Below are 27495 nucleotides of genomic sequence, written 5' to 3'. Positions count from 1 at the left end.
GAACAAACTCGCCCTTTAATATACAAATATGGTACGAGGGGTAATCTCGGGTTATGGTTGCTTTGTGTTCATGTTCAATAAAGTTATTTAAAAACAGAAAAAAATAGAATAATTATTATTAGTATTATTATTGTATTTGCTTATATGATGTAAACAAACATAAAACGGAAATTGAAAAAAGGGAGAATTTCTTACGGTCGCATACTATTTACGTCATCATTTGTATCCGCCCTTCCTCTCGTGTCGCATCATGATTGCCGTCTGAACGCTGCGTTCCGGTGGAATTAAAGTCTGGAAGCATGCCTCGCTACGAGCTGTCCCTGATCTTGAAGGTGATGCAGCGACCGGAGACAGCGGCCGCTCTCCGGCGGACGGTGGAGGCGTTGATGGAGCGAGGCGCGGTGGTGAGGGACTTGGAGAGTCTGGGAGAAAGGACGCTGCCCTACAAGATCGTCAAACACTCTCAGAAGCACGACAGAGGCTCTTACTTTTTGCTGGACTTCTACGCGGCCCCCACCATCCTCATAGGCTTGGTGAATCACCTGCAGCGTGATGTGGACGTGGTGAGGCCCACCGTGCTGAAGAAGGATGTTCCGGTGCGCACGAAGCCCTGCTGCGGGCTCCAGGTGTGACCACGTGACAGCAGCTGCATCAGAGGTACACATCTCTGAGGAGCACACAGCTGAAGTATTGCCATTATTGTTTTAGTTCATGAATCAGATTTATGTTTAACAAACCCATCGCAAGCTACAATTCAAACTCATGTCTAAAGCGTCCCAAGCAGTCAAACTTTTACTTAACACTCTGGAGCCATATGGCCTGAGTTCTGGCAGAATGCAAATGTGAGAAGCCTTCTCAAATGGGACCTGGTACTGATTAGCTAATCTGAATTCTGCTACTGTGCAATGCACTCAGAAGCAAACCTGTGGTACAAAAACGTTGGTAGCCCAACTCTTCCACCACTGAGCTGCCTACTATATGTGGATTATGGCATGACAACGGCACAGAGAGATATGTGCATGCAGAAGAAGGAGCGTTTTGGCCCTATGCACACTGTCAGCTTTGTTTAATTCATTTTATGTGCACAGATTAATCGAACTGAGGGAATGAATGATATGTCATGCCCACACAATAGTATTTTGAGTGCTAGAAACATGAAGCTCTTAAGTCTTGAGGGTCGTGGTGCTACTTGTCTTACTGTATGGCTGAGATTTCGATCCTAACCATTGACCTAAGGTGACAACAGGATGTCTGATACTAGGTCTTTGTGGAGGATTCTTGGGTATCGCTGAAATGACTGTGTCAAACAAGCAGTTGTATATTATACAACCCCTGACAAAAATTATGGAATCACCGGCCTCAGAGGATGTTCATTCAGTTTAATTTTGTAAGAAAAAAGCAGATCACAGACATGACACAAAACTAAAGTCATTTCAAATGGCAACTTTCTGGCTTTAAGAAACACTATAAGAAATCAAGAAAAAAAGATTGTGGCAGTCAGTAACGGTTACTTTTTTAGACCAAGCAGAGGAAAAAAATATGGAATCACTCAATTCTGAGGAAAAAATTATGGAATCACCCTGTAAATTTTCATCCCCCAAATTAACACCTGCATCAAATCAGATCTGCTCATTGACATTGACCCTATGCCATGACATTTACCCTATGTGTCTTTTTGCAAGGAATGTTTTTGCAGTTTTTGCTCTATGGCAAGATGCATTATCATCTTGAAAAATGATTTCATCATCCCCAAACATCCTTTCAATTGTCCAAAATATCAACATAAACTTGTGCATTTATTGATGATGTAATGACAGCCATCTCCCCAGTGCCTTTACCTGACATGCAGCCCCATATCATCAATGACTGTGGAAATTGACATGTTCTCTTCAGGCAGTCATCTTTATAAATCTTATTGGAAAGGCACCAAACAAAAGTTCCAGCATCATCACCTTGCCCAATGCAGATTCGAGATTCATCACTGAATATGACTTTCATCCAGTCATCCACAGTCCACAATTGCTTTTCCTTAGCCCATTGTAACCTTGTTTTTTTCTGTTTAGGTGTTAATGATGCCTTTCGTTTAGCTTTTCTGTATGTAAATCCCATTTCCTTTAGGCTGTTTCTTACAGTTTGGTCACAGACGTTGACTCCAGTTTCCTCCCATTCGTTCCTCATTTGTTTTGTTGTACATTTTTTGATTTTTGAGACATATTGCTTTAAGTTTTCTGTCTTGACGCTTTGATGTCTTCCTTGGTCTACCAGTATGTTTGCCTTTAACAACCTTCCCATGTTGTTTGTATTTGGTCCAGAGTTTAGACACAGCTGACTGTGAACAACCAACATCTTTTGCAACATTGCGTGATGATTTACTCTCTTTTAAGAGTTTGATAATCCTCTCCTTTGTTTCAATTGACATCTCTCGTGTTGGAGCCATGATTCATGTCAGTCCACTTGGTGCAACAGCTCTCCAAGGTGTGATCACTCCTTTTTAGATGCAGACTAACGAGCAGATCTGATATGATGCAGGTGTTAGTTTTGGGGATGAAAGTTTACAGGGTGATTCCGTAATTTTTTCCTCAGAATTGAGTGATTCCATATTTTTTTCCTCTGCTTGGTCTAAAAAAGTAACCGTTACTGACTGCCACAATCTTTTTTTCTTGATTTCTTATAGTGTTTCTTAAAGCCAGAAAGTTGCCATTTGAAATGACTTTAGTTTTGTGTCATGTCTGTGATCTGCTTTTTTTCTACAAAATTAAACAACTGAATGAACATCCTCCGAGGCCGGTGATTCCATCATTTTTGCCAGGGGTTGTATATACAATCAGAGAAACATGAAAATACACATTCATGAAAACTCTACTATCAGACAACATGAGTTATGTAGACATAAAATGTAATAAACTTAAATATCTTGGAAGCAGTAGTCAATCAGCCATTTTCATCATTATATTTGTATTCAGCATGCCAAAATTCATAATAAATACCACATTTTACTTCTGAAGCAGACGTCTAAAAACTTGTAGACCAGTGATATAGAGATAGATGGATATATCTACATAAAGATATATACTAGCGTGTTGCCCGTGGGGATCCATAGGCTCTAGATTGGGTAGTGTTTATAAATGGTAAATGTACTGCATTTATATAGTGCTTTTCCATCTGCATCATACACTCAAAGCTCTTTACAATAATGCCTCACATTCACCCTGATGTCAGGGTGCTGCCACACAAGGTGCTCGCTACACACTGGGAGCAACTAGGGGATTAAGGGCCCTTAGTAATTTTCTGGTCAGGCTGGGATTTGAACCAAGGATCCTCTGGTCTCAAGCCAACAGCTTAACCACTAGACCATCACAAGAACCAGTCTAAAATAGAGGGATTAGACATCGATAACCTAGTCATCAGTGTCCTTACATAATGTAGTTCTGGTATTCCTCAGAGTCTCTTTTGTCAAGTGCCACAACTCCACGCACATGTTGCTAATGTGTCTATATCCTTCCTGCCTCTTTCAGTTTGTCTACCACAGAGACTGTTCAGGTAGCTGACAGGTAGGTAACTGACGTTATTCAAGGATGGTAATAAAATGTACAAAGTTTATATAATGAGTTGGAATGGTGTGTGAGTCCAGAATGTTTTTAGGACCTTAGACCAACAGTTTTTAGAACTCAACCCTCTTATTTCTTGTTAATTATGTAATTTTTAAATGTTAATTTACTGTCTTTTGTTGAAGATGAAAACTGTTTATTTTGAACATTTGATACAACAACAATTACAAGATAGATCAGTAAAGACGACAACAAAAAAGTTCCTACTGTGTACCCAACATGTCCGAAAAGGGGTAGGGTGAAGCATCAGCTTATTTATCCCTACCCCTTCTTCCCCACAACCAGTAATACCCTTTGCCACATATACACATAGATTCCTACACACCTAAACCGATATCATATATATATATATATATATATCAACATACATATATATACATACACATACACACATATATACACGTACCTACTTACATACAAAATACTATATATTTACAAGCTGAAGCAAAAAAACAAAAACACCCTAACCCTCATTACCTTAATGTATTTATGAATTGTTTAGGTTCTTGTTATACACACTATTATTATTATTATTATTATTATTAGGTTTATTTTATGATTGCTTGTATTTTGTCATTTGATTTTTAAATGGACCACAATGGAAATAAGTGTTTTCACGTCTTGTATCATCCATGTATGTTCACTGCTGTTAGCTAATATCTGTAATTTCTCCAAAAATACATAAGTATGCCAAAAGGCAAATGTCAGCTCTCCCCAGTTTGTCTGTGATCAAAGTTATATGCATGCACGCAGAGCTTTTTCTTTTCTGCATTCTGCTGCAAGCAGGTGCTTTTAATTTTACACAATAATTGAACTACAAAAACACAAATCAATAACACAACACCGTTAAACTAACATGAACCACAATAACATTTAAAACCTCAAAACCTCAAATTCCCATGGTGCATTGCTGCACAATGCCTATTGTTCAGTGTTGTTAGCTAATATCGCTAATTTTCCAAAAATATTAGTCCTGTCAACTTTCCCTTTCCGCAGCATCCATCCATGACCCAAAATACGTAAGCATACCAAACGGCAAATGTCAGCTCTTCCCAATTTTTCCTTGATCGAAGCCATACACACACATGCACACAGAGGCCACTTGGCTGTTATAATGTAGATATAGACATTGAATTAATTGTTGAAATCCTGGCATTGCAAATTTCTGTAGGGACTGATAAACCTGCTGTTGCCAATCAGGAAGACAGTAATCAGAACTGCAAGTAACAGAGTAAATCATGGCTTCCTAATAGAATCCATCAATATGATACACTGTATTTCTCAGGTAATGTCATACTGATGAAGTGTGGGATGTGGTGAGAGTAACCTCACAATAATGACCTTTGTTTGTGCTGTTGCTTTCCTTTAACATTGTGTTTATGGAAATGATGCGCCACTGTAACTTCAGCCTCTTAATGTTGTTTTTGTGTTTTGCAGGGATTTACAACCCCTCTCCAGAAGATGTACAGCATATTCCTTTTCTGTATGTTTGTTTCAGTTTGTGTGTTTTAATAAACTTTTTCCAATCAGAGTAGTGTATTGTTTTTTCTTCAATTTTTTTTTCTTCAAATGTGATTATTAGTGCCTGTTAATGCATTTTCAGCTCTTGTTTTGAATTTCTTTTAATAATTTAGTGCAAGGAAGTCAGCAACTTGGTAAAATTGCTTTCATCACCTCAAACTAAAGTGCTGTTCATGAATTTAACACATCAGAGTCAGACTTGCTCATTAACTATCTCCAAACTCTGTGAAGGAGGTTGTTTTCACTCATTTATTTATTTATTAGCAAGCTAACACAAAAATTGTTAGTGATTTAAATGTAACTTTGTAGGGAGGTGGGCATGGACCAGGGGAGAACATATTAGTAAATATTACAACAGAGTAAATAAAGTGTATCCAGGACAATATTTAACATTTTTGACATTGGTAGATTGGCATTTTTCACCATTATTTATTCTACTTATAAATAAAGCATTTACTATATTATCAAGGTAGTTGTAGCCTGGCTTTTACATTTTACCATCATGTGATATATATATATGGAACACTCAGCTGTTCCTCTTCTGAGATAAAATCAAACTGCTTCTCCATGGTGTTCTTCCTGAAGTGTCTCTTTAGAGTCAGTTCCAGAATAGGAACTGACTCTAAAGGTAACATCAGATTCCTCCACAGCCCTGAAACTCTTTCTTTTGCTTATATGTAGATGGGCACGTCCAGACTTTCATCTGATCCCGGTGATTTTTTTTATTTTTTTTTTCCCTTCATCCTCTCGAGTGCCTCTTTCACTTTCTTTAAGTGCTGGTTGTCAAGCCTTGGTTTGGTGCTCCTTGCATTTTGTTTTTCATTCCATGCCATCTTGATCTTGTCAAAAAAAAAAAAAAATGTACCAAAATCCATATTTCCCTGCTTTATCTTTCCTTCTCGTTTTCAATCCTTAATATTTTTTTTACTGCAAACCTAAATATCGTTTTAAAGCACTTAGTAATTCGCTTGTTTTAAATGTTTAACATGTCCTTTAAAGAAACACATTAGTGCGGATCCCTCTACAAACTTTATTGAACAAAGACAAGTTAAAAGAAAGCAAGCAGAAAATACAAAAAATATAGAAATTAAAATATGTGGTTACATATCCGTTTTTAAAGCTCATTATTAATATTAACTACTTAGATCTACTTTTATAATTTCTGTGCGAAAAAAATTGGTGACATCAGTTCCAGTCATGACGTAGTCACGTGACTGAGCAGTCAGCTGACTCTGAGCCTTAAAAGCACGAGCACGAGCGAAGCGCAGCATTACAGCTTTCCGTTTGATCACCGGTACAGCGACAAACTGCGAAGTCATGCTGCTCTTAGCGCTGCTCTTCGCGTCGACAGGTAAAACAAAAGACAACAATAAGTCAACGGTGGTTTGGAAGACGTGAACGATGCTGTTCATGTAATTGTTCATTTATAAATGTAGCCTGGTTGCGTAATCTAGTGCGTTTCACTTTCAAGACGCGGAAGTATAATTAGCGTGAAGTTCTTTGTTGATTGTCTTTGAACACTCATGTTAGCTTAAATCTGTTGAGTTTTGTGAACTGTACCAATAAACCAGTTATACAGTTTTGAATTGCAGGTTTGTCTGAGTTTTCGGACAGCTGGGAGATTTGTTTTGGGCCGCTGTGTTCGGCTAACGTTAGCATATGGGCTAATGCTGTTAATAAAGATAAACCTGGTGGTGGGCTGGGTTGAATTACTTTTGTTTTTCTGCGAATAGTCGTTATAAATTTATTTAGTAGCTTCCATTAATTTTAGATTAGAGTTAATGCGTCACATTTTGGTGTAACTTCTTATAAGGTGGTTTTTAAAGTTAATATAACTCATGACAAGTTGGTATTTACACTGACTGTGATATTTATTTTTTTGTGCTTCCAGTTTGTTTTCACAACCTGAGATTATCTAACCACTGCTGAATTTATTTCTGCTTCAAATAAGCTCAACTTGTTTTTCAATTAGTTATTGAAACATGAAAGCAAACATTTAAAATCTCCCTGCTCATTTTACACAGACCAACGTGGTATCTTTGTCCAGCTGATCAAAACTCATCAGATTTGATTTCCATTACATTAAATGAAGTTCATCTGGATTCATTGATTCATTGATGTCATCCAATAATCTGTGGCCATTGCAGAAGAGGTCACAGTTTACAGGGGTCGAAATGCATTTTTTAACCTACTTGCACTGGTGCTAGTAACAAAAAAATTACTTGCACCAAAAAAAGTTACTTGCACAACCAACTCAAAGCAGGTCCGATGTGGTTATGACAGAGTTTGAGGGAAGAGCAGTAGCAGCAGCGGCAGACAGTTTTTTTTTTTTTTTTATGTGCGCGCACAAACGAATCATCACAGCAACTCGCTCCGTGTGTGAGAGTCATAAAATGCAGGGAAAACGAAGACAACACACTGGAAATTTTTTTTTTTTCCTTATTTATTCCTTTGTTGGTTCATTCTACTGGTGCTTATAATTGAAATAAACTTGGAAAAAGTTACTTGCACCAGTGCTAGTGCAGTATAAAATTACGTGCACCGCTTGAATAATACATGCACAAACTAGCACATGCACGTACTATTTTGAGGCCTGGTTTAGAATTGTTGCTATTTTGAGTGGTTATCTGCTACAGTTAGCAAAAAATGTAGTATAAGAATTACAATGATAGCAGCCAGGGGTGTTAGCCAAGTGGTTAGTGCACTTGGTTTCATTGTGGAAGGTTCCCAGTTCAAACCTCACTCCATGTAATGTGGAGTTGCGTCAGGAAGGGCATCCGGCGTAAAATCTTTGCCAGTTCAACGTGCTGATCCACCCCAGATCTGCCGTGGTGACCCTGAGTGAAAACAAGGGAGCAGATGAAGGGTCTTACTATCAGGTATAGTTAGCAAAAACACAACTGTAAAATCAATGGCATGCCTACGGTGTCTCCACAAGTAATTTCAGCATGAATGCAGCAGCATGGACCAAGATCATGTTGTATTTCTGAGTTCACATGTTGTTTGATCATCATTATTATTATCTTTAATGATGCTAAAACGCTGCAGTTGACACTTGATTTTAGACTAAAGAAGTGTCTCTGTGTGAGAGATGGAAAAAAAAAAATCCTGTCAAAACTGTCCAGGCCAGTGATTGCTCTTTGAATATACAATAACATTGTGTATTGAGAAAGAAATTGCCTGTCTAATTAAAAGCGGAAAAATTACCACGAGTCGTGTATGTGAGCAAAGCAGGTGGTTCTACACAGCATAAGAAATGTTCTGGGGAAGCAACATGTTATAATTCTCATCAAAAGGGAGTTGCAGACTCTTATCTGATTTAACACTACAGAAACCAGAGCAGCGTGCTGTGTTGCCCTGATAAAGATCACTTGGCCCACAGCTAACAACTGCACAAAATTCAGACCATGTTCAACCATGGCTAACTTTGAATACATTGAACCAAATCATAACGTATTTACTTTGTATGCACATTCACTTTGACTTTCAAAATGCCATTTTGTTTCAGCTTAACAGTTTCTTGGAAAAATATGCTGATTCATGGCTTATTTAAAATGGAGCCTTTCATTCTTTTTTTTCTCCCCTTTAAAAGTGTTCAGTTACAACTTCATTTGCAAAGGAATTTTTTATTTTAAATTTTAAGCTGTGCTCACATTAATTAGACCATTCAACTTGTATTTGGTTGCATTTTACATCTCCAGTCATCTGCAGCTATCTCAAAATACAAACTGAACATCAGCTCAACTGGAAGACTTTTATTTACTCTTTATTCCTGTCTTTGGTTTGTAACTGTTTTTATATTGAGCTAAAGTATGACTGGATAAACCGTGTATATCTACATAGAAACTTTCAGTGTTTAAGCTTTTGGCATTGTGATGCATTTCTGAAATGGTGATACAGGTTCCTTCATGTCACTGCTTTTCAGTTTAGTAATGGAGTGCTTGTCTTTTGATGAGGAAAAAACACTGTCATACTTGTCCACCCACATTCCTGCTTCTATTGATGACTAGTAAACATTTACTGGATCTTCTACTGATTGTGGTGTTGGATCAAAATAGTGAGCTGCCAGTATTGAGCTATATATCACTCAGACAGTGCAGTCTGAATTGGCCTGTGGGTCTTTTGTGCTTCGCTGTGACATTGAAACAGAGTTTCATTAATGACTATGAAATTAGAAATAGGCCTAAACATGTCAGCATTTTGCAGACTACTCTTAATGCGTGTGTGGAAAAGTAACGTAACATTTATGTGGCTGTTTACAGTTCAGTAACGTGCAGATCTTGTCATGGGTACAGTCTGTGACAGCAGCTTGTTTAGGTGACTGCCCATGTGAATCTGAAACATAGAGGGAAGGGTGTGTTTGTCTCTAAACCGTCCCACCTGAGCTGTCCCTCTGATATGTTCATTCCTGATTTTGTCCATTCTTGTCACTCCCAAAGAGAATCTCAACATCTTCAGCTCTGTCACCTCCAGCTCTGCCTCCTGTCTTTTTGTTAGTGCCACTGTCTCTAAACCATACAACATAGCTGGTCTCACTACTGTTTTGTAAACTTTCCCCTTCTCCCTTGCTGATATTCTTTGGTCACAAATCACTCCTGCCACCTTTCTCCACCCACTCCACCCTGCCTGCACTCTCTTCTTCACCTCTATACCCTTTGGCAAAGAGACTTATTCCACATCATTTCATGCATCTACTGTCATGTTTCAGATTCAGTGGTTAACCCTCTGGGGTCCGAGGGCGTTTTTTGGACAGTTCACTCGCCTGGCATAAATGTTTTATTATTGCTGTTAACAGCTCTCCCTGCATTCCACAATCAAGTTTTATGTCTCTTTTTTTCCAGGACAACCTGTTCTTTCAAGATATATATGCTATAGTTGTGCTTTATACGTGTAATAAAGGTTTACAATCAGAAATAAGAAAGGAAAAAGTAAAGCGGAAAATAATTTTCCACACACAGCAAACTATAATAAACTAGTAATGCATCACTCCTAAAAACAATCTTTGGTGTGTCACGTGAGGTGAATCTGCCCTATGATTGGATATTGGAAAACTATGTGATGGTGAACCAGTTCCGATTGGACACTCACATTGCTCACGTCATCGCACACCTTCTATGAGGAGTACATAGAGAAACTGCATGAACTACACAAGTTTTTTAAAATTTTCTAATAAGTTTATTCAATGAGGAGAAACAAATGCTAAATTATTGTTGTCATAATTTTTGTTCAGCCTTTGTGACCCGTCTTCATGAAGTTAGATGCAAAAATGTTGAAATTGGGCCTATCCCGCAATGATAAAGAATCCTTAAAAAAATTACTGGATCCGGATCATGTTCCGGATCATTACCAAAATATAATGACTTCTAAGTTAGGCCAAGATACACCCCTGGTAAAAATTTCATTGCAATCCGTTATGGATTTCTTTTTTTGTGTGTGTGTAATCCTGCTAACCAACCAACCAACCAACCAACAAACAAACGGATGCAACCGAAAACATAACCTCCTTGGCGGAGGTAATAAAGAGGAAGCTGTGCTGTAGAGTTCAGGTGTTTCCCCATATCACTTCTTCACTTCAGTAAAGAGGGAAATAATATAATGTTCATGCAAATGAGTACAATGAGGAAAAAACACCCATACAAACTTTTCTGTGCTGCCTTGTTACTTGTTTTACTGCCTAACTATTGATAATTATTAAATTTGTGTGTGCATAACAGAGAGAGTGAGCATTTATGCAACTTAGAGACAAACCTCATAACAGATACTTTGTCATATTGAGTTGGGTCAGTTCATTAAAAAGAATAAATGCATAAAAGTGTAATAAAATGGACATTACAAAACATTTGTATAAAGACTGTTATACCAGTGTTGCCAAACTGCTCTTCTGAGGGCTTGTCAAAGCCTCTGATTTCTAACACATCCAAAGTGCACATAAAATTTATACACAGTTGTCTTGGTGCCTCACGCTTAGGAATACTGTCTGCAGATTATTTATTTATTTTCTAGTTCAATAATTGTCTGAACTTTATGTGCTGAGCAGATGTCTGTAATTGTGAACAGATTGTTAGATTTTCAAGCTGATTTCTTGGTCTTTACAGCCTTGGCTAACCCTCTGCCGGGCACTGAGGATTGTGCTCGTGGCTCCCTCTACTGGTGCCAGAATGTGAAGACTGCGTCTCTTTGTGGCGCTCTGATTCACTGTCAGCAGAATGTATGGAACAAGCCCCAGATGGTGAGATGTTCATCTCTGCAGTGACTGTCACTTGGCATTGCAAAAGATGTAATGAGTCTGTTCAAAAATGATTCATTAAGAGAAATTGTGTGTTCCTCAAAAATGTCACCATATGATTCATAACCTTTTGTCTAGATTCCCCACCAACTATGACACATTTTTACACTCTTGCTTCAGAAATCAGTGCCATGTGACTTGTGTAAAGAGATAGCGATTGTGGTGGAACAAATATTGAAGGACAATAGCACAGAGGTAAGATTCAAGAGTCTGTCTTTTGTCATATCTAAGCATTATGCCTACATACCAGCATGTGAGACTGCCCCAAATAATTGGTGTTAGTACGTTCTGTTTAGATTTGTTTGTGTGCATTTTATTGCAGGGTGAAATTCTTGGCTACTTGGAGAAGGCATGCCAGCTCATCCCCGATGAAAGATTGAGCGCAGAATGCAAAGAAATGGTGGACAACTATTACCCCATCCTCATTAGAATCATTACTGGAGAGCTGGTGAGCAATATGCTAATTTGTTGTCTAAATTTTACATAATTTTAGTAAAATAAAGAAATAAAAAAAATCTAACCTGTAAAGGCTTATCAAAGCTCATCAGAGTGTAAAAAAACAAATCTGTTTACTCCAACAAGGTAACAATTATTTGTCTTAGTGTGTCAAAGGCTGTTGTAGATCCCTTTATCCTTCTGGATATGAAAACAGCCCATCTGTCACTCTGTGTCAGTTGACCATAAAGCAAAGTAGCTGTGAGCAAAGTGCAGTGAGCTGAATAAGAGCGATTGATGGGGAAGTGAGCGAAAGCTAAATGGGAACAGAGTCGTCTTTGTCTGACACCAAACCTTATGACTGAGATTATTTGGTGTTTTGTGCTCTATTTCAACGCTCACCTGCTACAGCTATTTCAGGAAAACTGATGTTCTTTACCAAACACAACTAAAACATTACTTGTCTAACTGTTCTAAAGTAGATTATTTATTTTAGCAGATATGCTGTGAATGGTTTCCTAGAATTGTCAAGCTATACAAATGAGTCCTGAAGAGTTCAGAGGCACAGGGTAACCGTAATGTGGAAAGCATTTACACAGAATATAATGTTTTGTCATTGTTTCACCACTATGAACATAGTAAGACATGTAGGCCATTCATATTTACAACATGGGTATCTCCTGGGCAGTGGATAAAGTAATTACATTTTGGTGTGATTTTGTTTCCATATTAAGACTGAAGTGATCTTTATTGTACAGATAATTCATTAATGATATGTGGGTAAAGTCATTCATAACTAATGTAACCTCAGAATTACATGAGCTGATTAGATTTTTTTGTGTATAGTTGGTACATAACACTGAATAATAAAGGTGATGTGACTGATGTGAACATAATTTAGAGCTGCAATTGCTAAATATTTTGATAATCCACTAATCAGCTAGATTGTCCTTGCTGCTGCGGCATGCAAAAGAAGCTTAAAAATCCGAACTTTGAATAGCAAGTACTTTGTCATGTGCCAGTGTTTTAATGTGTACATGAGACTGTTGCTTGCCTAATTGCAAAGATATACAGTCTGACATGGATGTTGTATAGTGTCGTCATGTCAGCAGTTGAATGACTCTTTCCCCCTTTCTCTTTTACACGTGCAGACTTTCACACATGTGCGCATAAAACCATGATGTTTGGCAACTTTAAAACAAAAAAGCCCCCCCCTTCTTCTCTTGGGCAAAACAGATTACTGCCAGCCTGTATTATAATATATCACAATTTGGAAGATGTAAGTTGATACTTGGAGAGGATTTACAGTGTACCCAGAAAGTATTCACAGCGCTTCACTTTTTTCCACATTTTATGTTACAGCCATATTCCAAAATTGAGTAAATTAATTTTTTTTCCCCTCAAAATTCTACTCACAACACCCCATAATGACATTCAATTTTTTTTCAAATTTATTAAAAATAAAAAAGCTAAGAAATCACATGTACGTAAGTTTTCACAGCCTTTACTCAAGGCTTCCTGAATATGATGCTACAAGCTTGGTGCACCTATCTTTGGGCAGTTTTGCCCATTCCTCTTTGCTGCACCTCTCAAGCTCCATCATGTTAAATGAGGAGCATCGGTGTACAGCCATTTTCAGATCTCTCCAGAGATGTTCAATCGGATTCAGGTCTGGGCTCTGGCTTGGCCACTCAAGGACATTCACAGAGTTGTCCTGAAGCCACTCCTCATTGTCCTGCTGAAAGATGAACCATCACACCAGTCTGGGGTCAAGAGCATGTCTCTGTACATTGCTGCATTCATCTTTTGCTCAATCCTCACTAGTCTCCCAGTTCTTGCTGCTGAAAAACATCCCCACAGCATGATGCTGCCACCACCATGCTTCACTGTTGGGATGGTGCATGGTTTTCTCCAAACATGATGCCTGTCATTCATGCCAAAGAGTTCAATCTTTGTCTCATCAGACCAGAGAATTTTGTTTCTTATCGTCTGAGAGTCAATCAATCAATCAATCAATTTTTTTATATAGCGCCAAATCACAACAAACAGTTGCCCCAAGGCGCTTTATATTGTAAGGCAAGGCCATACAATAATTATGTAAAACCCCAACGGTCAAAACGACCCCCTGTGAGCAAGCACTTGGCTACAGTGGGAAGGAAAAACTCCCTTTTAACAGGAAGAAACCTCCAGCAGAACCAGGCTCAGGGAGGGGCAGTCTTCTGCTGGGACTGGTTGGGGCTGAGGGAGAGAACCAAGAAAAAGACATGCTGTGGAGGGGAGCAGAGATCAATCACTAATGATTAAATGCAGAGTGGTGCATACAGAGCAAAAAGAGAAAGAAACAGTGCATCATGGGAACCCCCCAGCAGTCTACGTCTATAGCAGCATAACTAAGGGATGGTTCAGGGTCACCTGATCCAGCCCTAACTATAAGCTTTAGCAAAAAGGAAAGTTTTAAGCCTAATCTTAAAAGTAGAGAGGGTGTCTGTCTCCCTGATCTGAATTGGGAGCTGGTTCCACAGGAGAGGAGCCTGAAAGCTGAAGGCTCTGCCTCCCATTCTACTCTTACAAACCCTAGGAACTACAAGTAAGCCTGCAGTCTGAGAGCGAAGCGCTCTATTGGGGTGATATGGTACTACGAGGTCCCTAAGATAAGACGGGACCTGATTATTCAAAACCTTATAAGTAAGAAGAAGAATTTTAAATTCTATTCTAGAATTAACAGGAAGCCAATGAAGAGAGGCCAATATGGGTGAGATATGCTCTCTCCTTCTAGTCCCCGTCAGTACTCTAGCTGCAGCATTTTGAATTAACTGAAGGCTTTTTAGGGAACTTTTAGGACAACCTGATAATAATGAATTACAATAGTCCAGCCTAGAGGAAATAAATGCATGAATTAGTTTTTCAGCATCACTCTGAGACAAGACCTTTCTGATTTTAGAGATATTGCGTAAATGCAAAAAAGCAGTCCTACATATTTGTTTATTATGCGCTTTGAATGACATATCCTGATCAAAAATGACTCCAAGATTTCTCACAGTATTACTAGAGGTCAGGGTAATGCCATCCAGAGTAAGGATCTGGTTAGACACCATGTTTCTAAGATTTGTGGGGCCAAGTACAATAACTTCAGTTTTATCTGAGTTTAAAAGCAGGAAATTAGAGGTCATCCATGTCTTTATGTCTGTAAGACAATCCTGCAGTTTAGCTAATTGGTGTGTGTCCTCTGGCTTCATGGATAGATAAAGCTGGGTATCATCTGCGTAACAATGAAAATTTAAGCAATACCGTCTAATAATACTGCCTAAGGGAAGCATGTATAAAGTAAATAAAATTGGTCCTAGCACAGAACCTTGTGGAACTCCATAATTAACTTTAGTCTGTGAAGAAGATTCCCCATTTACATGAACAAATTGTAATCTATTAGACAAATATGATTCAAACCACCGCAGCGCAGTGCCTTTAATACCTATGGCATGCTCTAATCTCTGTAATAAAATTTTATGGTCAACAGTATCAAAAGCAGCACTGAGGTCTAACAGAACAAGCACAGAGATGAGTCCACTGTCCGAGGCCATAAGAAGATCATTTGTAACCTTCACTAATGCTGTTTCTGTACTATGATGAATTCTAAAACCTGACTGAAACTCTTCAAATAGACCATTCCTCTGCAGATGATCAGTTAGCTGTTTTACAACTACCCTTTCAAGAATTTTTGAGAGAAAAGGAAAGTTGGAGATTGGCCTATAATTAGCTAAGATAGCTGGGTCAAGTGATGGCTTTTTAAGTAATGGTTTAATTACTGCCACCTTAAAAGCCTGTGGTACATAGCCAACTAACAAAGACAGATTGATCATATTTAAGATCGAAGCATTAAATAATGGTAGGGCTTTCTTGAGCAGCCTGGTAGGAATGGGGTCTAATAAACATGTTGATGGTTTGGATGAAGTAACTAATGAGAATAACTCTGGTTAGACTCTTTCTCTCCGATTGTTCTGTCTGAATACCGGCATCACTGAAAGCAGCCAAAGATAACGATACGTCTTTGGGATGGTTATGAGTAATTTTTTCTCTAATAGTTAAAATTTTGTTAGCAAAGAAAGTCATGAAGTCATTACTAGTTAAAGTTAATGGAATACTCAGCTCAATAGAGCTCTGACTCTTTGTCAGCCTGGCTACAGTGCTGAAAAGAAACCTGGGGTTGTTCTTATTTTCTTCAATTAGTGATGAGTAGAAAGATGTCCTAGCTTTACGGAGGGCTTTTTTATAGAGCAACAGACTCTTTTTCCAGGCTAAGTGAAGATCTTCTAAATTAGTGAGACGCCATTTCCTCTCCAACTTACGGGTTATCTGCTTTAAGCTACGAGATTGTGAGTTATACCACGGAGTCAGACACTTCTGATTTAAAGCTCTCTTTTTCAGAGGAGCTACAGCATCCAAAGTTGTCTTCAATGAGGATGTAAAACTATTGACGAGATACTCTATCTCCCTTACAGAGTTTAGGTAGCTACTCTGCACTGTGTTGGTATATGGCATTAGAGAACATAAAGAAGGAATCATATCCTTAAACCTAGTTACAGCGCTTTCTGAAAGACTTCTAGTGTAATGAAACTTATTCCCCACTGCTGGGTAGTCCATCAGAGTAAATGTAAATGTTATTAAGAAATGATCAGACAGAAGGGAGTTTTCAGGGAATACTGTTAAGTCTTCTATTTCCATACCATAAGTCAGAACAAGATCTAAGATATGATTAAAGTGGTGGGTGGACTCATTTACTTTTTGAGCAAAGCCAATAGAGTCTAATAATAGATTAAATGCAGTGTTGAGGCTGTCATTCTCAGCATCTGTGTGGATGTTAAAATCGCCCACTATAATTATCTTATCTGAGCTAAGCACTAAGTCAGACAAAAGGTCTGAAAATTCACAGAGAAACTCACAGTAACGACCAGGTGGACGATAGATAATAACAAATAAAACTGGTTTTTGGGACTTCCAATTTGGATGGACAAGACTAAGAGACAAGCTTTCAAATGAATTAAAGCTCTGTCTGGGTTTTGGATTAATTAATAAGATGGAATGGAAGATTGCTGCTAATCCTCCACCCCGGCCCGTGCTACGAGCATTCTGACAGTTAGTGTGACTCGGGGGTGTTGACTCATTTAAACTAACATATTCATCCTGCTGTAACCAGGTTTCTGTAAGGCAGAATAAATCAATATGTTGATCAATTATTATATCATTTACCAACAGGGACTTAGAAGAGAGAGACCTAATGTTTAATAGACCACATTTAACTGTTTTAGTCTGTGGTGCAGTTGAAGGTGCTATATTATTTTTTCTTTTTGAATTTTTATGCTTAAATAGATTTTTGCTGGTTATTGGTAGTCTGGGAGCAGGCACCGTCTCTACGGGGATGGGGTAATGAGGGGATGGCAGGGGGAGAGAAGCTGCAGAGAGGTGTGTAAGACTACAACTCTGCTTCCTGGTCCCAACCCTGGATAGTCACGGTTTGGAGGATTTAAGAAAATTGGCCAGATTTCTAGAAATGAGAGCTGCTCCATCCAAAGTGGGATGGATGCCGTCTCTCCTAACAAGACCAGGTTTTCCCCAGAAGCTTTGCCAATTATCTATGAGTCCTTCAAGCACCTTTTTGCAAACTCCAGGCAGGCTTCCAAGTGCCTTTAAGGAGTCGCTTTTGTCTGGCCACTCTATCATACAGGCCTGATTGGTGGATTGCTGCAGACATGGTTCTTCTTCTGGAAGGTTCTACTCTCTCCACAGAGGAATGCTGGAGTTCTGACAGAGTGGCCATTGGGTTCTTGGTCACCTCTCTAACTATCTAACTAAGACTAACCTGATCGCTCACTTTAGACGAGCGGCCAGCTCTAGGAAGAGTCCTGGTGGATCCAAACTTCTTCCATTTATGGATGATGGAGGCAGGGATGCACCGTTCCACAGTTTTTCACTTCCAATCCAATCCTGATACCTGAATTTGAATATCTGTCGATACCGATACTTTTCCGATCCGATACCAGAGCTCTGTTTGCCTTAATATTATTATTCTTATCATTATTGTTGATTTTATATGAGGATTTTCTTAAAAAGGAGACTAGAAAGTTCGGCTACAATTTTCCAGAAGGTGCATCTAAGATGAAAGCCTAGATTTGATTAGTGAAAGAACTAAGTACTATTTTTATAGACTTAGAGAAAAGACATCACTCTGTCTGTCTATCCTTCTCAATTTTCAATTTCAGTGGAGCTTTATTGATATGGGAGACATATGTTTACATTGTAAAAGCAAGTGTTAGAGTAAAAATTAAGTCCCCTTTCTCCCTCCCTCTCTCTGCCTGTCTCTCTCTCTCCCTCTGTCTGCCTGCCTGTCTGTCTCTCGCTCGCTTTCTCTCTCTCGCCGTCTCTTTCTCTCGGTTTTTGTGCTGCACAAACTTTGAACTTTATGGAAACATGAAGCCTTTCAACTGTAAAATAAGTGTAGCATCAGCGACGCTCACGCGCAGGACTTTAATGGAGATTTTCTCCCTTTCACCGGACAGAATCTCTGTGTTCATCTCCTCCTCAGTTGTGCGCTGAGGCGGAACATGCAGCTGGGATGGCTTTTATAGCGTTTCACAGCCTCAGGACAGTGAAGCGGCTAACTTTTTAGCATACATTTTCAGCAACAATTCAGTTCATTTTTTGGAAAATCCGTGCTCGATGAACAGATGATTTGAACCCAAGAGCCGTGCAAAAATTTGCCGCTAACTACAGCTTAGAACAGTGCGGAAGAGAGCTCTCTCAGACATCCCAGCTTCAGAAAACCTCCCTCCTCCACTCCTCCCGCTTGACAGCAAACAAGCAGAGAGCAAGCAACAGCAGTTGAGAGGATTCCAGTATCGGAAAATGTCGCGGTATTGGAAAATGTCGCGGGTTGGATTGGTATTTTCCGATATGTGAATTACGTCTTTCGTAACCCAATACCGATCCGAGATCGGATCGGGCCCATCCCTAGATGGAGGCCACTGTGCTCATTGGTACGTTTAAAGCAGCAGAAATGTTTCTGTACCCTTCCCCAGATTTGATCCTTGAGACAGTCCTGTCTCTAAGGTCTACAGAAAATTCCTTTGACTTCATGCTTGGTTTGTGCTCTGGCATGCACTGTCAACTGTGGGACCTTGTATGTAGACTGGTGTGTGCCTTTCTAAATCATGTCCAATCAACTTAATTTACTCCAGGTGGACTCCAATTAAGCTGTACAAACATCTCAAGGATGATCAGTGGAAACATGAGGCACCTGAGCTCAATTTGCAGCTTCATGGCAAAGGCTGTGAACACTTATGTATGTGTGATTTCTTAGTTTGCTTGTTTTTTTTTTTATCTTTAATAAATTTACAAAAATCTAAAACAAACTAGTTTCACATTGTCATTATGGGGTATTATGTGTAGAATTTTGAGAGAAAAAAAACAATTAAATCCATTTTGGAATAAGGCTGTATCATAACAAAATGTGGAAAGAATGAAGCCTTCTGAATGCTTTCCGGATGCACTGTATTATGCAGTGCAGAGTGCGCCCTCTGTTTTATTGTGTAAAATGCTAAATCTTTCAATGAAGTACATTGTTGTCAGTGGCGTGTGTGTATATATAAAAAAGACAAGGACGGACTTCCACATACTATGTTTTTGTTCTGTCCTACACATTTGTGCATGTGGGCGATAAGAGAAAAAGAGAAACGCGAGATATTTATGACAGACACTAAATACGTTAGTGTGTGCAGAGACCACATGTATTTTTTATTTATTTATTTATTTATTTTTTTTTTTAAAGAGGTCCAGGGGAGCTTATGCCAATTTATGATCCAGCTTATGCCGTGGATCTTCTGTCCTTCGTCATCCACGAGAACACCAAAGTTTGTTCGAGACATTCTGATTTAATGGCTACCAATGTGGTCATCTTGAAAAAAAATATATACACACACAAAAAAAGGACAGATCAACCTCATGTCAGAATTGGTTCCCACAACTTTTTACATCCCTATACTTTTACAACCAAAATACTCTTTGACCATATACCATCTCCAGTTAAAAAGGTCCATTTTCATTTGTAATGATGTTCATTTTTTCCATCATATATACTTGTTTTAACCTCTGTTTCCATTCAGTTACTGTTGGTGACTTCACATTCTTCCAGTTAATAGTAATGTGTTTTTTTTTTGCAGTAAAATATGTTTGGTCAGCAGTGAAGCATCACCTGATGTACTATAACACAAAATAATAATAATAAAAAAAAACAGTATTGGAGGGGTTCTCTTTTAACAATTTTTAACAAGTTTCTTTTTTAATATTTTTACAGTACTTAAAGATGACTGGACAGTCCCAGAATATGTGTGTATGATCCCCTATTTTGCCACATTGTCTCCAGCATAAAGCTGCTGGGGAATCCTTTATAAAATTTGAAATAACCAATGGTTTATAGATAAAGTTTCCAGTCAAATTCCTTCCACTGCTGTCCATTGATACCCTTATGACTGCCCTTACAATGTTCATCCCACAGTTAGTCTTCTATTATCATATTGGTTTCTAATTCCCAGTTTTCCTTTACATTGTACGTATTCTGAGATAAATCTGTTTTTTAGCTGGTAGTTAAGTTCCATTGGTTTAAAAGGACTAATCCATTAGACAAATGGTCATTGATTTAAATTTATTCAGAAATGTTGCTTAATCATTTAATCCCTAAACTCTGTAGTGATACATGGTAGATGTGTGATTTAGATGTAATGTGCCTTAATATTCTGCACAGTACTGCTGCAGGGATGAGAATCAACTACCTTCAGCACAGAGAGCCCTTAATGGTATTGTGTGTTTTTATTAGGAGGATCCCACTGTGGTGTGTGGAGCTATGGGGCTGTGTCGCAGTCAGCAGGCAGCCCTGGCTGAGGCTGAAGAAGGTCTGCAGCAGCTTCTTTCCAATGAAATCCCTCAAGTTGATCTTACCCAGCAAGTGTCCCCGTTCATCCTTAACGTTCCGCAGCTCCTCTTTCCTCAGGAGATGCAAGAGACTCCAAAGACGGTACGCTGTTTAATCCTCTCTTTGCAGCCGAACTCTTGCTCTATCTCAGTACTTCGAATGTTTCCTTTTGCTTGTAGGAAAATGGTGACGTGTGCAAGGATTGCGCCACTTTCTTAGCTAGCGTTAAAGAAGCAGCTAAGGACAACTCAACATTTATCAGCGCTTACACTGAGAAGCTGAAGAAGCAGTGTGATGTCTTGGGACCAGGCACGGCTGAACTGGTAAGAGTCCTGTGTATGGGTGGGCGTGTTTTTTTTTTTTTTTTTTTTGGTGGTGGGGAGGGCTTTTTTTTTTTTTTTTTTGGTGGTGGTCGTGGGGAGAGTTCTTTTATCTACAGACTATAACTGTTGCATGTCAACCTTTTTCTCCTCTTCCAGTGCAAGGACTATGTCACCAAGTACATGCCTACGATTGTTCAGATTTTGGCACCCATGGTGAGTCTTTGTTGTGTTTGCATTCTCTTGCATGCTTCAGACTTGAATGTATTTATTTCGGGGATGTTTGATAGACTTTAAACATAAGCAGTGCTGTGTGTGGTCATTGGTATTAATGACATGTTTGTATATTGTGGTTCTGTAAAACCATCCAGATGTTCAGCACAACCTGACTGCTGACTTCAGTTTATTCACATCTTTTAAATGACTTGCCATGTTCTTGATTTCTTGTCTGTCTTCTTTACTTTTTCCTTTCTGTTGATATTTGTGCTGCTCACAGGAACAGGTAGGTCTCCTTGTGTTCTGCCTGCAGCCTCTTAACCTGTAGCTCCTGCTGCATGGCTGAACAGATGGTGCTGTCTACACAAACGTGGAAATGAGTTTTTCTGACACGTCTGTCCTGGCTGCTGTTTGATTAATGATATGATGTACAGCACTGCAGTAACCTCCCACATCTGTGCTATTTATGGCTCATTCATGCTTATTTGAAACACACAACTAAACATCCTCTGGTAGATAAAAGGCAGCAGTTTGTGTGTGTACATGTGGCGATGGCTGCAACTAATGACCACTGACATAATTATTTTATTTGATTTTATTTTTTTTAACATTCATAAAATGGTGAAAATTATCCATCATTTTTTTCCCAGAGCTCAAGATGATGCCTTCAGATGTGTTGTTTTGTCCACAAGTCTGATATATTTTGATTACTGTCAGATAGGAGTAAAGAAACTAGAAAGTGTTCATGTTTAGTAAGTCCCTTCGACTGCTCCCTTGTTTTGCTCTCGGGGTCGCCACAGCAAGTCCAAGGTGGATCTACATGTTGAATTTGGCACAAGTTTTACGCCGGATGCCCTTCCTGACGCAACTCCACATTACATGGAGAAATGTGGCAGGGGTGGGATTTGAACCAGGAACCTTCTGCACTGAAACCAAGTGCTCATGTTTAAGAAGCTGAAATTGTAGATTTTTTTTTTTTTTTTTTTTTTTTTTTAATGATTCAAAACAATTAGTCAGTTATCAAAATAGTTGTCGATTTACGTAAGTTAATAATTGCTAAATACTGTTCACCGCAGTGGCAGCTGCATTAGTAGTTTGTCCTATTTTAATCGTGTGTGTGTGTGTGTCCGGGATGATCTGGGATCAACGAATAATTGGTCATCCCCTAATAAATGTACGCTGGCCTGGCCGATTATCAGTGCTGAATAAAGGGCAGCGCAGTCTCGTTTGAACCCCTGCGTGATATTGCGGGATTTGACAGCCGGCACAAACACGGCAGAGAATAATTCCTGGGCGGAGTGTGGGAGTTTCAGCACAAACCATTCGGCCTGGCTCAGTAAACTTAAAAGCATACTCGCTGTCACCTATCGGACGTGCCGGTTTAAAATGGTTTCTACTGAAAGCCCCATCCTCTGAATGGTTTGTGCTGACATGCCCACACGCCGCCCGGGGATTAGTCTGTCCCTACAAACAGTGTCACTTCTATTGGACAAATGGTGTAGTCTTTTGTTTTCGGCTGCAATCACCAAATCAGTTGAAAAAAGTGCAGGGTTTTTTTTTTTTTTTTTTTTGTTTTTTTTTCCCCCCCTCCAGTTCCCACGAGGAGAAGGGAAGACGAGGCAAATGGGAGCGGTTGTGTCAGGAAGTGTTAGACTACACAGCTAACCAGAGTAGCTGCGTTCTCTCGCCTGCACAACCGCCGAGACACGTTTAAGCTCCGGGTCACAAAACTTTAACACTTGTCCACTTTCTACCGCATCTTCACTTTTTCTTTGCCTTTTCATTTTGTTTGCATGTAATTTGCATAAAAACTCAGAAGGTGCTGTGTTTCTGCTGGGGACAGCCCTCATCTGTCCCCAGATGTAGAAAAATGGTCATATTTTACCCCTTTAGCACCCACCCTCAAACGAGACTGCTGCCCAATTGGTCAGCCCCTAGTGATGATGCTGTGGTAGATTAGTTTGTGTTCATGACACATAATGTAGCAAATTTGTCTGTCTCTATACTAGTTATGCTAAAGCTTACCCCCCCCCCCCCCCCTTTAGGATCCCAAAGACATCTGTGCAATGGCTGGGTTCTGTGACTCTGTGAAGAAATCTTCTCCCATGTTGAAGCTGCAGCCCGCTAAGACTGTTGCTGCTGCCAAACTGCTGCCTGCTGTGGAGCTGTTTCCTGCCAGCAAAGTGACGCCCAAGACAGCTAAGGTGGGCCGGTAGCGTTGGACGGCCTAGATTCAACTGCAAATTTTCAACAATGCATGATACTGGCCAGAAGGTGAGATTTTTGGTGTAGTTTTAAACATGCTCACTTGTTGTCTTTGTGTTTCAGCCTATGGTTCGAGTCCGCAACTCCCCGGAGTGTGACATCTGTGAATTTGTGATGAAACAGTTGGAGAGAATGTTGGAGGATAATGCCACAGAGGTAAATCAGCCTTTTTTTCTCTCTCTCTAACTTACTTGGAGTCAAATCTGACTTACAGTTGACACATTTTTATTTCAGACAGCAGTGGTTCATGCTGTGGAGACAGTGTGTTCCATGCTGCCGTCGTCTCTGACTGCCCAGTGTAAGGACTTGATTGAGACCTATGGGAAGGCCATCATTGAATTGCTTGTGCAGGAGGCTGACCCCAAGATGATCTGCATTGTGTTGGGACTCTGCAGAGATGCGAGCCATACATATATCCGTACGTTCCCACTTATCACACAACATGGTTAAAATATGACTAGATTAGTCATTTTCAAGGGGAAGGTTGTTGTGTAGATATATTGTTAATTAGTGCTCGAGTTGAATGCTAACATCTTGCTTTTCATTCTTTTTGTTGTAGCTGTACTTGACCAGGTGCGCTTTAAAACTGGAGCCCTCTGTGACGTGTGCAAGATGGCTGTCCAATATGTTGACAGGATTTTAGAGGAAAATGCTACGAAAGCAGAAATTGAGGCCACTGTGAAAAAAGTGTGCAACTTCCTGCCTGAATCAGCCCAGACTGAGGTGACTCAGCTGCTTTATATTTCCGTTGTGTCTTAACATGTCACATGCCGGCCTTGAGTAACGCGCGTGTGTGTTGTTGCCCACAGTGTAACCAACTGGTCCATGAATATGAGCCACAGCTGGTGGATGCCCTGCTCATGATGCTTGACCCAGACTTTGTCTGCATGGTAAAAAAAAAAGATATATTCATACCAGTGGTCTCAAACACTGAATCTCCAAACATCCTTCTTGATTTGAAAGTGCAAATGAACTTTATTTGAGCAGTTGTTGTTTTGTGTTTTTTTTTTTTTTTTTTTAATATGCCCTGTTGACAGACTGTAGGCGCCTGCACTGCAGCTTCACAAAAGCTGCTGGGAACTGAGAAGTGCAGCTGGGGACCTTCATACTGGTGCAAGAACATGGCGACTGCAACTCAGTGCAGTGTGAGTAGTAATGGCATCTAAACATGTCATAAGAATGTTTTCTGAAAGTGTGAGTGAGAGACTCCAAAGTGATGGTTCCCACTCAGATGTATGGTTTTGAGCTGATTCAGTGGATGTCACAAAAAATTATGCAAATTGAGCGCGTTACCACTTGTGAGTTTTTGTTCAACCTAACAGCTTGTTGTTTTTGAATTGAAGGCTGTGGAACACTGCAAACGCCATGTATGGGTGTAGAGGAAGAGGATCAGCACCAGCTCACCTGTGGGGAATTGAAGATAAAATGTAGTGTTGCTTCCTATTTTGAATTATTTTTCATTAATACTGCTAAATATCTGGAAATTAACTTTATTTTGGTGGTAGAAAGGGACTCCCCCCCCCCCCCCCCCCCGGCTAGAGTAAAAGTGATGACTATACATGCTGAATCACCCATGACGCCACCTGTTGCTGATTTACGGCGTAGAAAGCATCATTTACCTGCTGAATGTGTTGTCTTTAGGAACATAGTTTGGAGTTTGTACATGACAGTTATGAGCAACTTTGACTTTTCTGACACTAATTGAAAACTGCTTTATAAATTCAAGGACTGTATCAGCTGTTTTGCAGATGTGACCCCCAGTATATACAATGTGCATACCTACTGTGCCATTTTCAAGACATACAAGTGGAATAGTGAATTTTGTCAAACTTATTTCTACTTTTCACAGTACAGTTTCTTTCCCAACAGACTTTTCCATGCCCCCTTTTGAAAGCTGGAAAATACTTGCTTCCCAATTCTCTCACTGCTCGTTTGTGTTAAAAATATTGGACACTGGACTTGTTGGATTTGGAGAAAGTACTCTTCTTTCACCCTTACATATGTTGGTAATAATTTAGCTAAGGTTACTGGTTTTGGACATACAAACAGTGGGAATATTCCTGCATTCTCTGACATGTTTAGGAAACGCTTGTATTTCTTTTGTTCTTCCCCATCAAAAATATGACTCTTACCTACCGGACTTATCATCAGAGGTTTCTCTTTGTTCCCATGGAAATCCGTTATCTAGTGACAGAAGGTCATATGTTCAATCCCCTGAGAGGATTTCAAAATGTGGGACGGGAATGTGAAAGATCACTTTTCTCAATAATTATTGTAACTAATGTGCCATTGAGCAAAGTCCATAATCCTAAAGTCACTCCTCGTGTGCATTTGAGTGCCTTCACTCTTCAAATTGATTTTTTTTTTTTTTTTTTTTTTTTTTTTCCTCTTTCCAGAATGATTTGGCGAGTGACGTGTTAGCATCTTGTACATATTGCATTCAAATGTCAGATATTGGTAGGATACCTTTAGTTGCCATGTGCTTGATTTGTACTTTAGAGATGAGTATTGAAGGTGAGGATTGTCTTATTACTTGTACGTCCTGTGTGTTTTCTCTAAATCACTGAATTTCTAACCTGTGAAAGCACTGTCAGTTGTGTGCTTCATACAGCTAAATGTCACCTAAAATTTAAAACCATTAAAGTGATCCCACACAGATTGATTTACTGGGGGATGATTGTGTGTTTTTTTTTTTTTTTCGGGGGTGGGGGCAGTTTTTCACACTGTATCTGTTCTGGATACACACAAATGACATTTAAACTCAATTAGGAAGGTAAAAGTAGGGTAAAGTACTTTGTTGTTCTCAAGGGTATAAAATATTAACAAATGTGTAGCTATTTACAAATACCACGCAGTAATGGCTATAAATGGGTTTATTTGTATGTACATCATTTTTAACTTGTATATTCCCCCCAAGTACAATTACAAATCTATGATTATAACCTCATGTCACTTGACGTGTTCAAATCTGCTCAACTGGGGCCTTGTGTATGGCATACATCTGTCTTCACACTAACGTTCACATGTATCAAAACTGAAATGACTGTGGACCTGTGCGGTGTGCCACGCAAAAATCCTAGCATGTATGCACACTTCTACAGTTGTTGTTCCACACGTAGAGGTGATGTGCAAACGGAACATGCTTTGATCCATGCGTACACACAGACACATCTGGATATTCTTGTGCTTACACCAGTTTCTGGGTTTTGGTGTACACCATGTTTCAGTAGGAAATCCACGTCTTTGTACATGAGGCCACTGATTTTTTTTTTTTTCTTCTTTCTCTTCTCTCAACGCTTCCTTTAAGTGCAACAAAATGACTTGCACTTGTAGGGTGGATGTGAACAAATGAGTGACAGTTTAACTTTGGAGGCTCAGTCTTGGCTACATGCCTGTGTTTCTGCTGGCAGAATAAACCAAGCATCAACTATGAGGAAGCACACCAAACTTAAAAAAAAAAAAAAAGCAGAAACTGTTGTTTGCATAACAAACAGCTCACCATGAAAGGAATCATCTGATTAAAAAAATAGAAAGTTTGAGGCATCAAATTAAATTGAACCATTGGCTTGAAAAAGATTTAATCTTTGAGACATTAGAAGCTTTGTCACAGTGACATCTAGTGGCCAAAAAGTATGTTCTCGGATCTGCTGTGGAATTCTGTATGTACTTCTGAGAATTGTGTATATATGGTAGCTTGTATGAAATTTTTCATCAGACTAAAATGCAGTTTCCATGTTTTGAATATTTAATACAAGTGAAGTTTGAAGCATATGTGGCTGAAGATAGACTGATTCAAATGTTTGCCATATCTCAACTAAAACCTCTCTTCAGACCATGGGTATAGCAAAAGTACACTTGTTATACCCATGTACAGGGGATATTTGA

At 39.3% G+C, this 27495-nt stretch overlaps 2 protein-coding genes and 1 long non-coding RNA gene across 8 annotated transcripts; 2 read left to right on the top strand and 1 right to left on the bottom strand.

Annotated features, from left to right (window-relative positions):
• Nucleotides 1-228: 228 nt before the first annotated feature.
• mrps6 (mitochondrial ribosomal protein S6) lies at nucleotides 229-5134 on the top strand. 3 transcript variants are annotated; one of them, XR_004564633.1, is made up of 3 exons: nucleotides 229-657; nucleotides 3516-3551; nucleotides 5046-5134. XR_004564633.1 is itself a non-coding variant. In XM_034185476.1 (2 exons), the coding sequence occupies exon 1, from the start codon at nucleotides 300-302 to the stop codon at nucleotides 630-632; it is 333 nt and encodes a 110-aa protein (XP_034041367.1). In that variant the 5' UTR covers nucleotides 229-299; the 3' UTR covers nucleotides 633-672; nucleotides 5046-5134. The 3 variants fall into 3 exon arrangements, 2 of the variants coding, with proteins under 2 accessions (XP_034041367.1, XP_034041366.1); XM_034185476.1 differs by lacking the exon at nucleotides 3516-3551 and having other exon boundaries at nucleotides 229-672; XM_034185475.1 differs by lacking the exon at nucleotides 3516-3551 and having other exon boundaries at nucleotides 230-657.
• Nucleotides 5135-6334: 1200 nt separating this feature from the next.
• Nucleotides 6335-25123, top strand: psap (prosaposin). Of its 4 annotated transcripts, none has more exons than XM_034184207.1 (15): nucleotides 6335-6480; nucleotides 11225-11358; nucleotides 11536-11606; nucleotides 11734-11863; nucleotides 20714-20911; nucleotides 20989-21132; nucleotides 21289-21345; nucleotides 21626-21631; nucleotides 23391-23549; nucleotides 23674-23766; nucleotides 23845-24028; nucleotides 24170-24333; nucleotides 24420-24500; nucleotides 24648-24755; nucleotides 24954-25123. In XM_034184207.1, the coding sequence occupies exons 1-15, from the start codon at nucleotides 6447-6449 to the stop codon at nucleotides 24987-24989; spliced, it is 1599 nt and encodes a 532-aa protein (XP_034040098.1). In that variant the 5' UTR covers nucleotides 6335-6446; the 3' UTR covers nucleotides 24990-25123. The 4 variants fall into 4 exon arrangements, with proteins under 4 accessions (XP_034040098.1, XP_034040100.1, XP_034040101.1 ...); XM_034184209.1 differs by having other exon boundaries at nucleotides 11536-11610; nucleotides 11738-11863; XM_034184210.1 differs by lacking the exon at nucleotides 21626-21631.
• LOC117522808 lies at nucleotides 16041-26509 on the bottom strand. The gene is made up of 4 exons (XR_004564337.1): nucleotides 26498-26509; nucleotides 25609-26181; nucleotides 16549-16556; nucleotides 16041-16064 (listed from the first exon to the last, which is right to left on the bottom strand). It is a non-coding gene; the product is annotated as an uncharacterized LOC117522808 (long non-coding RNA).
• Nucleotides 26510-27495: the final 986 nt, after the last annotated feature.

This window comes from Thalassophryne amazonica, chromosome 13 (genome assembly GCF_902500255.1).
Source record: "Thalassophryne amazonica chromosome 13, fThaAma1.1, whole genome shotgun sequence".
NCBI lineage: Eukaryota > Metazoa > Chordata > Actinopteri > Batrachoidiformes > Batrachoididae > Thalassophryne > Thalassophryne amazonica.
The sequence above is the reverse complement of the archived record's forward strand: the minus strand, read 5'-3'. Positions and strand labels throughout refer to the sequence as shown.

Bases quoted from the DNA above. Each gene is read 5' to 3' on its own strand.
- mrps6 (XM_034185476.1), top strand. From the start codon at position 300: ATGCCTCGCTACGAGCTGTCCCTGATCTTGAAGGTGATGCAGCGACCG.
- psap (XM_034184207.1), top strand. From the start codon at position 6,447: ATGCTGCTCTTAGCGCTGCTCTTCGCGTCGACAG. The intron at 6,481-11,224 runs GTAAAACAAAAG...TGGTCTTTACAG, and splicing joins GCTGCTCTTCGCGTCGACAG to CCTTGGCTAACCCTCTGCCG. The intron at 20,912-20,988 runs GTACGCTGTTTA...TTTTGCTTGTAG, and splicing joins TGCAAGAGACTCCAAAGACG to GAAAATGGTGACGTGTGCAA.